At 51.3% G+C, this 13435-nt stretch overlaps 1 protein-coding gene across 1 annotated transcript in view; it reads right to left on the reverse strand.

Moving 5' to 3' along the window:
* Positions 1–3835: 3835 nt before the first annotated feature.
* SV2A (synaptic vesicle glycoprotein 2A) overlaps positions 3836–13435 on the reverse strand; it is a 60417-nt gene continuing 50817 nt past the window's right edge. Inside the window, exon 13 of the mRNA XM_073322870.1 lies at positions 3836–12411. Coding sequence (XP_073178971.1) covers positions 12228–12411 — 184 coding nt within the window. The 3' untranslated portion in view covers positions 3836–12227. The remainder of the gene's footprint in view (positions 12412–13435) is intronic.

The following is a 13435-nucleotide window of genomic DNA, read 5'->3' on the forward strand; positions in this document are numbered from 1 at the left end:
GATGCCTTGGCCAACTGCTGGGGCGTTAATCTGGCCTGTACCTGGGCACAGTCATGCACGTTAAGATGTGAGACCGCAGGGCTTTGCAGCGCCCTCTGCGGGGAATTTTGCGATGAATCGTTTTTCGTCACTGCCTGCCGATTTGTCAAAGCTGAAAGGGGGTTGGGTTTGGCGACTCGCCCGACTCGGAACAGGGTGGAGGGAAATGTTTAAACACCATCGAAGCCCTTCACTCGATGCTTTGTAAGCCACACGTTCCCATTTGCCCTGCCTCTTGGGTTGGACATTTCAGCTCATTAAACCGAAAACAAGGTTTGAAAAAGAAAAAGGAAAAAAAGGCCGAGGAGAAAGGACACGGACAGAAAGTAGCTCGACAAAAACATTTCAGTTGGCGAATCGCGTCAGGGCTTGGCTGTGCGAATCTCTGCCATTTTGACTTTTCATCCCCACATGAGATGGAGTGGCAAAAACTTTAAACACTCGACCACATTCACGGGGCGGGAAGACCGTTTTCCATGCAGCTGAACGTCTGAGTCAGTGGACGCCCAAGAATGGCAGGAGAGCCCCTAAACTAAGGGACTGTGGGAGGGAAGAAATGCTGTGTCTGCCCTTGTGACTGATCATTGCTGGGGGCAACAAGCCAGGCGGGGACACGCAGTCCCATCATGGGGCAGACCTCGGGCTGAAAGTCTGGCCTTCCCGCTACGGGAACGGACATTGTGACTGCAGCTCTTTGCTTCCCACATGCTTTTATCCTTCTAAGAAGCCCCCTGGGTGCTAGCCCAGCCGCTGGGCGAGGCTGCACCCAAGCAGGGTTAAGGGGTGACGTATGATCATGGGCTTAAATTGCAGCAAGGGAAGTTTAGGCTGGACATTAGGAAAAACTTCCTAGCTGTCTGGGTGGTGAAGCACTGGAATAAATTGCCCAAGGAAGTTGTGGAATCTCTGTCATTGGAGATTTTTGAGAGCAGGTTGGACAAACACCGGTCAGGGATGGTCTAGATAAATACTTAGGCCTGCCACGAGTGCAGGGGACTGGATTAGATGACCTCTCGAGGTCCCTTCCGGTCCCACGATTCTATGATTGTGCTTTTACCCGGTTCTAGCTCGGCTCTCATTATACAGAGCCCCCCCCCAAAAAACTGTCTTGTCCCTCTGCCAAGATGCATCAGTCTGGCTGAAGTGAGGATGCTGGTTGGCGTGGGGGTGGGGGCGTGTGGTTGAGACTCAGCAGCTGTTTCTTTCCAGGCATTCCCAAAGGCGTATGAGGGGGGGATTTGGGCTCCAGTGTAAGGGGAAGCCTGGCTGGTTTGGGGTTGGTCTTGTCCCAGGTTGGTGCAGGTACCTTTGTGCTTTTCCCAACAGCTGCTGGTTTTAAGACTTTAGCTGCTCGTTTAAAATATGCTCTGGGAACCCCACGATCCGCTCCGCAGAGGGAAAGAGGGAAATCCAATTGTGGGCTCTGAAAAAACCCACCTTCCCTTCCCCCAAAGCACCTCTTGCAAACCCCTCCACCTGGACCAAACGCCTCCCCTCCCAAACACACCTGTGCTGCCCTAACCCTCCCACTTCCCGTCAGCTGGGACTGCTGCTTCGGTTTAGTTGATTGAGAAGAAATGAACACATTTTAAAAAAAAAAGTCGAAAAATATTTGGCGGTTGGGGGTGTGTGCATCTGACCCGCCGAACGGTGTCATCGAACAGGATGTAAGGGTCAAGTAAGGGTTGCCCTGGGCGATCGGTACATTTCAGAGCTTTCTGTCGGTCCTGTTTGGCCTGTTCTATGTACCCACCCCTTCCCTTTCAAAACACACCATCAGTGACTGGACCAGCGTGGCTCGCATGGAGCAGGCACCAGCAGGGTCCACCAATTGCTGTTCCTCCAAGGGAGGAGCGTGGCTGCTGTTGCAATGAGCTACCTCCCAGAGCACATCTGCTGGAGTTGTCACATTTCCATTGGCATAAGCGAGATCAGACTTCAGGCCTGGGTGATGCAGCTGCTGTTCCTGATACAGGCCTGATGATCAGTTGAGCTAAGGCTCCTTTATGGTGCAAAGGTAACCTCAGTGGAAAGGAGAATCAGGCTCCTAATCTGTATTTTCTGGCTTCCTAGGGGCCCAGTTCTGCCCTGGGTTAGAATCAGAATCATAGAATATCAGGGTTGGAAGGGACCTCAGGAGGTCATCTAGTCCAACCCCCTGCTCAAAGCAGGACCAATCCCCAACTAAATCATCCCAGCCAGGGCTTTGTCAAGCCTGACCTTAAAAACTTCTAAGGAAGGAGATTCTACCATCTCCCTAGGTAACGCATTCCAGTGTTTCACCACCCTCCTAGTGAAAAAGTTTTTCCTAATATCCAACCTAAACCTCCCCCACTGCAACTTGAGACCATTACTCCTTGTCCTGTCCTCTTCTACCACTGAGAATAGTCTAGAACCATCCTCTCTGGAACCACCTCTCAGGTAGTTGAAAACAGCTATCAAATCCCCCCTCATTCTTCTCTTCTGCAGACTAAACAATCCCAGTTCCCTCAGCCTCTCCTCATAAGTCATGTGTTCCAGACCCCTAATCATTTTTGTTGCCCTTCGCTGGACTCTCTCCAATTTATCCACATCCTTCTTGTAGTGTGGGGCCCAAAACTGGACACAGTACTCCAGATGAGGCCTCACCAATGTCGAATAGAGGGGGACGATCACGTCCCTCGATCTGCTCGCTATGCCCCTACTTATACATCCCAAAATGCCATTGGCTTTCTTGGCAACAAGGGCACACTGCTGACTCATATCCAGCTTCTCGTCCACTGTCACCCCTAGGTCCTTTTCCGCAGAACTGCTGCCGAGCCATTCGGTCCCTAGTCTGTAGCTGTGCATTAGGTTCTTCCGTCCTAAGTGCAGGACCCTGCACTTATCCTTATTGAACCTCATCAGATTTCTTTTGGCCCAATCCTCCAATTTGTCTAGGTCCCTCTGTATCCTATCCCTGCCCTCCAATGTATCTACCACTCCTCCCAGTTTAGTATCATCCGCAAATTTGCTGAGAGTGCAATCCACACCATCCTCCAGATCATTTATGAAGATATTGAACAAAACCGGCCCCCGGACCGACCCCTGGGGCACTCCACTTGACACCGGCTGCCAACTAGACATGGAGCCATTGATCACTACCCGTTGAGCCCGACAATCTAGCCAGCTTTCTACCCATCTTATAGTGCATTCATCCAGCCCATACTTCTTTAACTTGCTGACAAGAATACTGTGGGAGACCATGTCAAAAGCTTTGCTAAAGTCAAGAAACAATACATCCACTGCTTTCCCTTCATCCACAGAACCAGTAATCTCATCATAGAAGGCGATTAGATTAGTCAGGCATGACCTTCCCTTGGTGAATCCATGCTGACTGTTCCTGATCACTTTCCTCTCATGTAAGTGCTTCAGGATTGATTCTTTGAGGACCTGCTCCATGATTTTTCCAGGGACTGAGGTGAGGCTGACTGGCTTGTAGTTCCCAGGATCCTCCTCCTTCCCTTTTTTAAAGATGGGCACTACATTAGCCTTTTTCCAGTCATCTGGGACTTCCCCCGTTCGCCACGAGTTTTCAAAGATAATGGCCAATGGCTCTGCAATCACAGCCGCCAATTCCTTTAGCACTCTCGGATGCAACTCGTCCGGCCCCATGGACTTGTGCACGTCCAGCTTTTCTAAATAGTCCCTAACCACCTCTATCTCCACAGAGGGCTGGCCATCTCTTCCCCATTTTGTGATGCCCAGCGCAGCAGTCTGGGAGCTGACCTTGTTAGTGAAAACAGAGGCAAAAAAAGCATTGAGTACATTAGCTTTTTCCACATCCTCTGTCACTAGGTTGCCTCCCTCATTCAGTAAGGGGCCCACACTTTCCTTGGCTTTCTTCTTGTTGCCAGCATACCTGAAGAAACCCTTCTTGTTACTCTTGACATCACTCGCTAGCTGCAGCTCCAGGTGCGATTTGGCCCTCCTGATTTCATTCCTACATGCCCGAGCAATATTTTTATACTCTTCCCTGGTCATATGTCCAACCTTCCACTTCTTGTAAGCTTCTTTTTTATGTTTAAGATCTGCTAGGATTTCACCGTTAAGCCAAGCTGGTCGCCTGCCATATTTACTATTCTTTCGACTCATCGGGATGGTTTGTCCCTGTAACCTCAACAGGGATTCCTTGAAATACAGCCAGCTCTCCTGGACTCCTTTCCCCTTCATGTTAGTCCCCCAGGGGATCCTACCCATCCGTTCCCTGAGGGAGTCGAAGTCTGCTTTCCTGAAGTCCAGGGTCCGTATCCTGCTGCTTACCTTTCTTCCCTGCGTCAGGATCCTGAACTCAACCAACTCATGGTCACTGCCTCCCAGATTCCCATCCACTTTTGCTTCCCCCACTAATTCTACCCGGTTTGTGAGCAGCAGGTCAAGAAAAGCTCCCCCCCTAGTTGGCTCCTCTAGCACTTGCGCCAGGAAATTGTCCCCTACGCTTTCCAAAAACTTCCTGGATTGTCTATGCAGCTTTGCCTTCGGGGGTTAGCTGGGAACGAGGAACCGGGGGTCGGGGCTGAGGGGCAGCGTTAGCGGGGGAGAGGCGGAAGCGGCAGCTCTGGGTGGCAGCAGGGTGCAGGGGAGAATGTGTCCGGAGTCGTGCTTTTTCCTACATCATGTGTGGCTTGCGCTGTGCTCACCCAGGGGTGCTCCCGCTCCTGCTCCCAAACGCCGGCGAGGCGCCCGGCAGGCGGGGGTGTGCACGAGCCATCGCAGCAGGGTTTGTGGGGACGACAGGGAGTTTCTGTTGACCTCAGAGGACTGGGGTGCTGGTGACTTATAGGGAGCCCAGGGCCAGCAGGCTGACCCTGCAGAAGAGCTGGGGCCAAGCTGGGGAGGGACCTAAGTTTGGTCCAGTTTTGGGTCGGGGGGGGAAGGGGAAGTGACCATTTTCAAAATGTTTGTGACATTTATCCCCTCCCCTCCCCTCTTTTCTTTTCAAGCAGCCAATTAACATTTTCCAAAATGATCCCTATTTTAAATCTTTTACGTTTCAAAATAATTTTTTTTAAAAGGGGGCAGGGGTGGGGCTGGCCTTCCCCGGCCTGGGACCAGTTTGCTCCAGTAAGATAAAAATCCCTCTTGCCTAGAACGTCACTCTCCTACTGACCTCTCGTCTTTGGCTCCAGTTTGCAACTAGATTTTTAAACTAAAAGCGTGATACGAGGAGGATTGTTTTTTTTAAAAGGAGACTGGGGGTAATATTTTCATAAGTGCCTAAGTCCCATTTCCAAAAGTGACTTAAACCCTTGGGAGCCTAAATCCTCTTGACTTTCAAAGAGATTTAGGAGACGTTTTGAAAAAAGTGACGAGTAATTTTGGTCCCCGCCCCCCTTATGTTTTGCATACCCAAGTCAAGCCATCTTAACGCGGCTCACCGCGCAGAAGGTGGGCGTGCAACGCTTTGTGCAAATCCGCTCGCTTACCCACGCCCAGCTGTGTGCACAGAACTCAGATGCTCTGACTCATGAGTCTCTTCTGACAATGGGACTTTGGAGCTGAGGGGGTAAAATTTTTAAAAGCAGCTGAGTGACTTAAGAGCCCAAATCCTATTGAAAGGCCATAAAACTCAGGCTCCAAAGTCACATTTGAAAATGATCCCAAGTGACGCAGGTGCTTTTGAAAATCCGGCCAACGTTCGGTTAGTCTGGTGTAAATTATGGTACAAGACCAGCCACAGCAGCTGTGCTATTCCCTCTGATCGCGGCCGCACGCTTTGGGCCCAGAGTGGTTTGTCTGTACGGTGAGACACGTGTAACCCAGAATAGGAACAAGCTCAGCCCAGGGTCTCGAGTTAAATCTTTCTAAAAATCAGTCCCCTTCGTCGCTTAGGCAGCTATGAGTCAAGCGTGCCTGCCGATCCGATAGGAGGGAGGCAAACACAGCCTGGTTAGGATAGGGAAACATTGATGATCAACTGGGCCTTGCAGCCCTTCCTCACTGGAGCAGGTTGCATTGGTGGTCCTGATGCTGCAGCCTAGGTGACAAGTTTTCTAATCTCCCATCTACACCAGCCCTTTAAAATGAGCTTGTGTGGGCTACACTCATGCTCCCTTCTGGCTCAGGTTACAGTGTGATCATAATCCAGTCTGGCCCCATTCACAGTGGGGTGGAAAAGCCAACATAGTTGACCAGTAGATTGATCTGAGCCTCCTCCTAGGTGGGGCCTTTGTCCTGCTATAGTGCTTGGCCTTTTGGTACCTTTATTAAAGGGACTGGCTACCCAGCAGTCACCTTGTGGTTAGCTGCTAAAATAACATCTATCAACTGTCATGCTTCAGAACTGGAGCTATGATTGCTGCATGGGTCAGGAAGGAAATTCTCAGTCCCATTACATGCAGGTGCTTGATGCATGTCCTTTCTCTGATCCCCCAGCTATCAGCCACCATGGGAGGCCCAGGGGCTGATTCCCTCTTTCCTTTCACCTTGTGCAGCCACTTACTGCAAATCACCACTTTTCTCACTAGGGAGTGGTGCGCACCCACTGCGCAAGTGACAAGATGGGTGTGCAGTGCCACCGCATCAGAGCATTCCTTTTATGCGTTCCTTTTACCCAGCTGTATATGATGATGCAAGGCACGAGGCACTGAAGAATTGGGCCCAGAGGCTCCTGGCCTTGTCTACACCCAGGATAATGACAATACCTAGCTCTTACATAGCAGCTGCACGGGTTTAACGTAAGTTGGTTCTTAAAGTGCTACAAACCCTTGTGTGGATACTGCTGGTTCAGTTTACGTTAACCCTGTTCTCAGTCAGCCGAAGCTAAACCCAAATAAGCCTAGTTTAAACTGAACTGTGTCCACGTAGCATTTTGCACGAGATGAAAAATCACTCTCAAACTGATGCCACCCTCCACCTGGCCAGCGGCCCTGATTCTCCAGGGCAAATCCTTAGCTTGTAATAAAAGATGACACCTTTGTTTAATTAAGCTTTGTTAATGGAAGAAACATTGTGCCCTTTCATGCTGCCAGAGAAGTAGAGGAAGGATAGCTCAGTGGTTAGAGTACTAGCTGGGCTAGGGAGCCTGAGCTAGGTTCAATTCCTACCTCTGCCACAGATTCCCTGTGTGACCATGGGCAAGTCACTTAGTGGATGTCTACATTCCCTGCGGCAGTATGACTGCAGCGTGGATAGACAGGCCCAATCCAGCTAACTGGAGCACTGAAGGCTAGAGCACAGTCCGGGGGGGGCTGAGTGGGTTTGTACATCCCCTGGTGCTGCAGCTTTATTGCTATTATTTTTCAAGCGAGCCAGATCACAGCTAGGTTGGCTATGTCGACACATGCTGCACTCACTCCTCTGATCACAGGATAGACAGACTCTTTGTCTCTCTGGGCCTCAGTTTCCCTACCTGTAACTTGCTGCACAGTAGGGCTGTGAGCATTAGACATTGTGATGTGCTCAGATAGCCCAGCTGGGGAGCTAGGTAGCTAAGAGAGACACAAAAAACGCTTCCTTTCAGGTATGCTTGGTCCCAAGCTTGTGCGAGGAGGGGAAACTGAGATCTGGTATAAAATTATAAATAATGAAAAATATACTACTCTTAAATATCTCCTAAAATGTAAAAAAATACAACTCTCGCTTAAAATGATACAGCAGGACGTTTCCCCCCTTGGTGTACACCACGCTTCTCTACGTATCTGAATAGAATTGGCGACCTAGCTCTTGTGTCTAATGCAGACCGAAGTGACCTTAAACTGACAGCCCCCTCCCCACGTGCAGTGTGTTTCCCTGTTTAGCTCTGCAGCGAAGGCAAGATATTTAATTCCCCGTTTTGGAGCTCGGCTGGTATGCATTACACTAAAGAGCCCCAGCAAAACCGACACAGGTGCTGGTCAATTTCATCCCTTGTTTAAAATAAAAATTTTGGCTGTGTGTGTGTCCAGCTGCTATAATTAGATTAATGGGCACCGGGGACCACATGCCATTCAGATCTTTGGATGATGACACAAAGAGACACATCTAGCTATTAAAGCATGGAACCTTCATGGGCCCATTGAGCGATTAACCTACAATGTGACAATTAGTGGGCTTTGCTATGCAAATGGGTTATAAAATACAACCAGAGAACCTGGACATTCCCCCCCCCCACTTCCTCCAATCAAAGTTGCCCTGAAGTCCAGATTCTGCTCTCTTAGACTGGTATGATGGGGATTTACTCCAAGATTTACCCCAGGGTAACAGAGAGCAGCATAAAGACTTAGCCCAGGGCATTATTATGATGTTTTGAAATTAAGAATTGCACTGTCGCCGTGCAAGGTAGAGATCTGGTTTTAAAAAGCTTATTTCCTTCCACACCACCATTGGAGGTCCTGCTGCTTGTTAGAGTTCAGGGGTGGGGGGTTAGGTTCATTGAAGATCTGGGTTGGAACTCACTCACCATCCGGATTTTAGGCCCTCTAGCACGCACTTAAATATTATTGACCTCAGTGGGTGAATGTGCATAAAACGCTCTCCTGCCATCTGGGCTCAAGCCTCCCTCTTGGGCAAGGCAACAGGCTTGTGTCTCTTCCAGCGCAAGGTCAGAACAGACTCAAGTGCCTCTACCCCCTTGCTGACAGCAGAAAGGACACGGCAGGGATCCTCCCCTCATTGTTTCCAAGCTACAAGATGGGGCAGATGCTGAGACATCCGCCTCAGGTCAGCTGGGGTTTTAAAGAACATTTAAATTCTCAGCTACAACCAGCGCGTGCGCGAAAGGAGCCCCCCCCCCCCCCCCAAGAAAGCTTCTTAGCCTCCTGGTTCCTGGACAGTGCTGGCTTTATAGCGCAGAGAATTAAAGGGCCAGCATGTGACACCCAGCTGACTCCAAAAAGAAAAGGAGTACTTGTGGCACCTTAGAGACTAACCAATTTATTTGAGCTGACTCCATGACCTTGGAATAAAAACCATACATTGGTCCTAAGGGGAGAAGGAGGCCAGGGTGTGCATCCACTCTGTGCCCATAGATGGCGCTAGATGGCTGCTACAACGAGGTTGCTGTTCTCCACCCAACACCCACTGCTGCTGATCAGTGTGGGGCCTTTGCAACCCACAACAGGGTTTCTTTAAAATAGCCCCCTGTGGCCCCTAACTACCTGGGGGGGTAGGGTTTGGGGGGAGGGGTAGCTCAGTGGTTTGAGTGTTGGCCTGCTAAACCCAGGGTTGTGAGTTCAATCCTTGAGGGGGCCATTTAGGGATCTGGGGCAAAAATTGGGGATTGGTCCTGCTTTGAGCAGGGGGTTGGACTAGATGACCTCCTGAGGTCCCTTCCAACCCTGATATTCTATGATTCTATACCTCTGACCTCACTGCTCCTTCAGCCGAGCAATACCTTCACCCAGTGAGTCCTGGACACACGCGCTGAGCAAAAATCTTCGAGGCATCTTACGCCAAGCCCTGGGCAGCCGCACTGCTCCTCCCGCCCTAGCTCTGCCTTCATCTGCAGCAGGAAAGAGGAAAGCAAGAAAAGCCAGCCAGAGCTGGGGCAAGGGCTCTGGGTGCCTTTGGGGCTTGGCCCGTCTCTAATGAGCAAGGCGCGGTGCTTTGGGTTTTGCAAAAGTAGAGCCCGCTTGCGTGGAGCCATTGCGCCTTAAGTGCTACGTTCTGATCCTCCCCTGGCTTTAGCTGCCCTCAGACTCTGGGGGGTTCCCTCTGGCAACCATCCAAGGTAATAGATTTTCAAGGATCTTACTCTCCCTGTGGCCCTGGTGGTTAAGAGATGCCATTGCTCCATTTTCCCTGGTAGACCTGTCTGAAGGGGTGGAACTGACCTACCCTTCAATGAGCAGTGCCCCCCCCACAAAAAAACCCCCTCTGCTCTGAGCTGGATGCATGGTTTGCAGCCTTGCAAAGCTGTTCCTGAGTAGGAATGAGAAGAGGGACAATTGTCCTGGGGACCCGAGCACAGCGGGCTCCCAAAACGTCTATAGCTGGGGTGAAATCAGAGGAGGCAGACCCCAGTGAACCTGACGTATCAGGGCCCCTTCTCTGGGCAGGCCTGGGTGCAAGTTAATTAAATCTGGAGGCGGAGGGTGAATTCATAGGCAAGCGTTCCTGAAAAGGACAGGAGGTGGAGGGGGTGGGGATGTAGCAAAACACAATCATGGGCCTGCTGAGACATGGGACAGAGCCCTAGGCACTCATGGGCTTTCCTCTCTTTTCCCACATCTACAACCCAACGCCCCTGCTGGGTGACGCTAAATGCACCCCCTCCCCAGGCCAGCTGCATCAGTCGAGGACATGAAAAATCGGCAGCCCTGCGTGCCGTGCGGAAGACTGCATGGGAGGACTGCTTCCATCGACGTTGCTACCGGCGTGCAAGGAGGTGGCGTTCTTACATGGATGGGAAAACCCCTTCCGGTGCCAACAGGCTGCATCTGCACCAGGGCTTTCCATTACGTTCCATCAATGGGGTCAATCCACCTCCCTGAGAGGCCGGGGCTAGGTTGATGGAAGAATTCTTCCTAGGAGCAGCTACCTCCGGGGTTAGGTCAACCTAAGTAAGAGACGCAGGGTACGAGATTTTTCCTGGCCCTGAGCGACATAGCTGGGTCGATCTAATTTCTTTTAAGTGTAGACCAGACCTTGGTGTCGACCATGGAATGGGGGGAGGGCAGAGAGACAGACGGCTACAGAATTAAATACACGAAACGCCTAATCGGAATGAGCAGCAACCCACAGACAAGACAGAGGTTAGCGTCACTCTCAGGCCAGCTGGGCTGCTGGCCTAGCATGGTGGAGCCTTGATCTCATCTTGGGGAATCACAGGTGCTACTATCACACCCCTTCCCACCCCCCCACCCCCAGCCCCAGGTGTGTTTCTGGATGGCCGCTGTGGGGAGGGGCTTGGGGAGAATTAAAAAAAACAACAACAACCACAATCCCTAAGCTTCAAAGTCAAATTTTCTCCCCCCACACAGAAAAAACAACATTTAAAATCTCTGAATAAACAATATTAAAAGAAACCGAGCATTGCTGTCTTGTTCATCTGCAATGGATAACTGGAAGAGGGGAATCTCCTTGGATTAGCATGTTAAATTCGGTCCAGTTACAGAGGGATGTCTGAGCTGATGTGGGTCCAAAGGAGAAAAAAGAATGCTACTTTGCCCTCACATACAGCACCGTTTCTCTAAAGCACTCAACAGAAGGATGCCAGTATCATGATCCCTGTTTTACAGCTGGGGAAACTGAGGCACAGCACATTGGGACAATCCACCCACCAGAGCCAAGGATGGAACCGCTGCTCTGACACAGCTTCTGCCACGCCGATGAGAGCCTAGACCTGCTGCCTGCAAAATGTATGAAGGCCCAATACCACTAGAGCTGACAGGGGTGTATGCCTGCCGTGCCTGGTGTGGCTCGACCAGACATTTGTGACACCAGCGAGACATGATGCAAGGGCACGTGCGGATCAGGATTTCAAATTCAGTTCACGTGACACAGAGGAACCACTTAGCTCTGCCGATTTGCTCCTGCAAACCTGGTTTAGAAGCCTGAAATGGATGCTTTGTTAACACCTGAAATCGATGCTACTTTACATATGACTCAAAGGGCCCCGAAAAAGCAGGGGGGAGGGAAGTAGGGGGGGGGTGTTTGCGTTGCTCTCCACACACCACAGGTGCCCGATGAAAAAAATAAATGAGGATTCGGAAAATATTACACAGCCAAGATCCATGAGCACACATTGCACGTACTACTCGTTTACACCCACGTGTGTAAAATTAAATGGATCACGTGTTCACCAGCACACACCCTAGAGCCAGTGCCACAGAGGGGTTCCAGGTTACTGCCCAGTGGCAGGGTGCCTAGACATTAGATGTCCCCTTGAGGAGTTGGCCCTAGCCCCTAGCATCCAGCTCTGATCAGGAGCTAGGTCAATTGGCGCCTGCCCAGTTAATCAGTTCACACTGCCGGGGCTGGACCGTTTCCAGCCTGAATTTAGTGCAAAGAGGTTATTTCCCCCCCTCTCCTTCTCAGTCAAGTTTTATTCCCTCCTCCCCCGACTCCCTCAACGAATGAGCCGATTCTCACACAAGTAATGACATCAAAAAAAGAGGGAAGAGGAGCCGGGGGGAGGGGGAGCGAAAAAATAAAATAGTCAAAATCAGAAAATCAGACATTTCACAGTGTCTAACAACTCTAATCTCCCTGGAGCGGGGGAGAATCGGGAGGGGCGGGGTACGCCCCACTCACTGCAACACCTGCCCCCGCGTCTCCGGCAGCCTCAACGCTAGCGAACTGCCCACGGCCAGCGCGGTCGAGGCCAGCAAGATTGGCACGGCTTTCGTGATGCCGACGAAGGAGGTGAAGCTGCTGATGCCCAGGACGGCCGCCAGCTTGCAGAGGGCATTGAGGAAGCCGAAGGCTGTCGTCCTGGAGAAGCGGGGAGAGAGGCTGAGGTTAGAGGCGAGCTAAAGGGTTTGGGCGGGGGGAGAAGGCTGGTATGTGCGCGGGGGGGGTTAATGGCCCCTTTCTCCCTAAAAGGTGGAGAACAAGCAGGGTCACAGCAGCAGCCGTCCAGAGTAATCTGACTGCATTTCAGCCTCGTGGCCTGGGAACCTAGACCCCTGCATTCTATTCCTGGCTCTGCCACTGATCTACTGCAGGACCTCAGCCAAGTCCCTTCCCCTCGCACCCTTTCGCCATTTCAACTGTGAGCGCTTTGTGGCAAGGCCTGCCTCTCTCTCGATATATGTACAGCACCCGGCACAATGGGGCCCTGAACTCAGCTGGGGCGCAGATGCTACCCATAACAGCCAATGATGGAGAGGGGAAAGGAGTTTTATTTTACACACACACACACTCTCTCTCTCTCTCTCGCTCTCTGTTTAAAGCTCTGCTGTTCGCATGTATTTTTCTATCAGGAAATCAGTCGCCCCAGTGTATTTAACACCGATTACTACAAAGCTCCGGTGTCTGGTGTAAGCTACTGTAAAATGCTTCAACGACAGTCCCTGTGTTCTAACTTTAGCTGCAAACTCTGCAGCCCGCCTCTAGTCAGCACAAGGGCCCAGCTTCCATTCCCCCCGATCTGCTGGGTGTGGGGGCTCCTCCTTCCAGGAGCCCCCAAACCCCCTGCTAAAGCAAAGTCTGGTCCATTTAATGCCTTAATGCCTGGAGCAGCTCCCCAGTCTCTGTACTCAGCCACCTGCCCGCCTCTCCCTTCCTACTGTCTACTTCCAGCCTTCGGCAAGCTGCAGTCAAAGATCCCCTTTTCCTACGGGTCTGCAAAAAGCCGAGCACAAATGGATCAGGCACAAGGGCAGCCCAGACCACCACCTGCCGCCCATGAATCAGTGCCCTTCGCTCTCAGTGACGGGCCCTCCAGGCAGCCAAGGCCCAACCTGGCAGCTCTGGGCATCAGTTGTGCCTGTGCGATTTCTCCCCTGCAATTAGC

The sequence above is a fragment of the Lepidochelys kempii genome, chromosome 24 (genome assembly GCF_965140265.1).
Source record: "Lepidochelys kempii isolate rLepKem1 chromosome 24, rLepKem1.hap2, whole genome shotgun sequence".
In the NCBI taxonomy this organism is placed as follows: Eukaryota; Metazoa; Chordata; order Testudines; family Cheloniidae; genus Lepidochelys; species Lepidochelys kempii.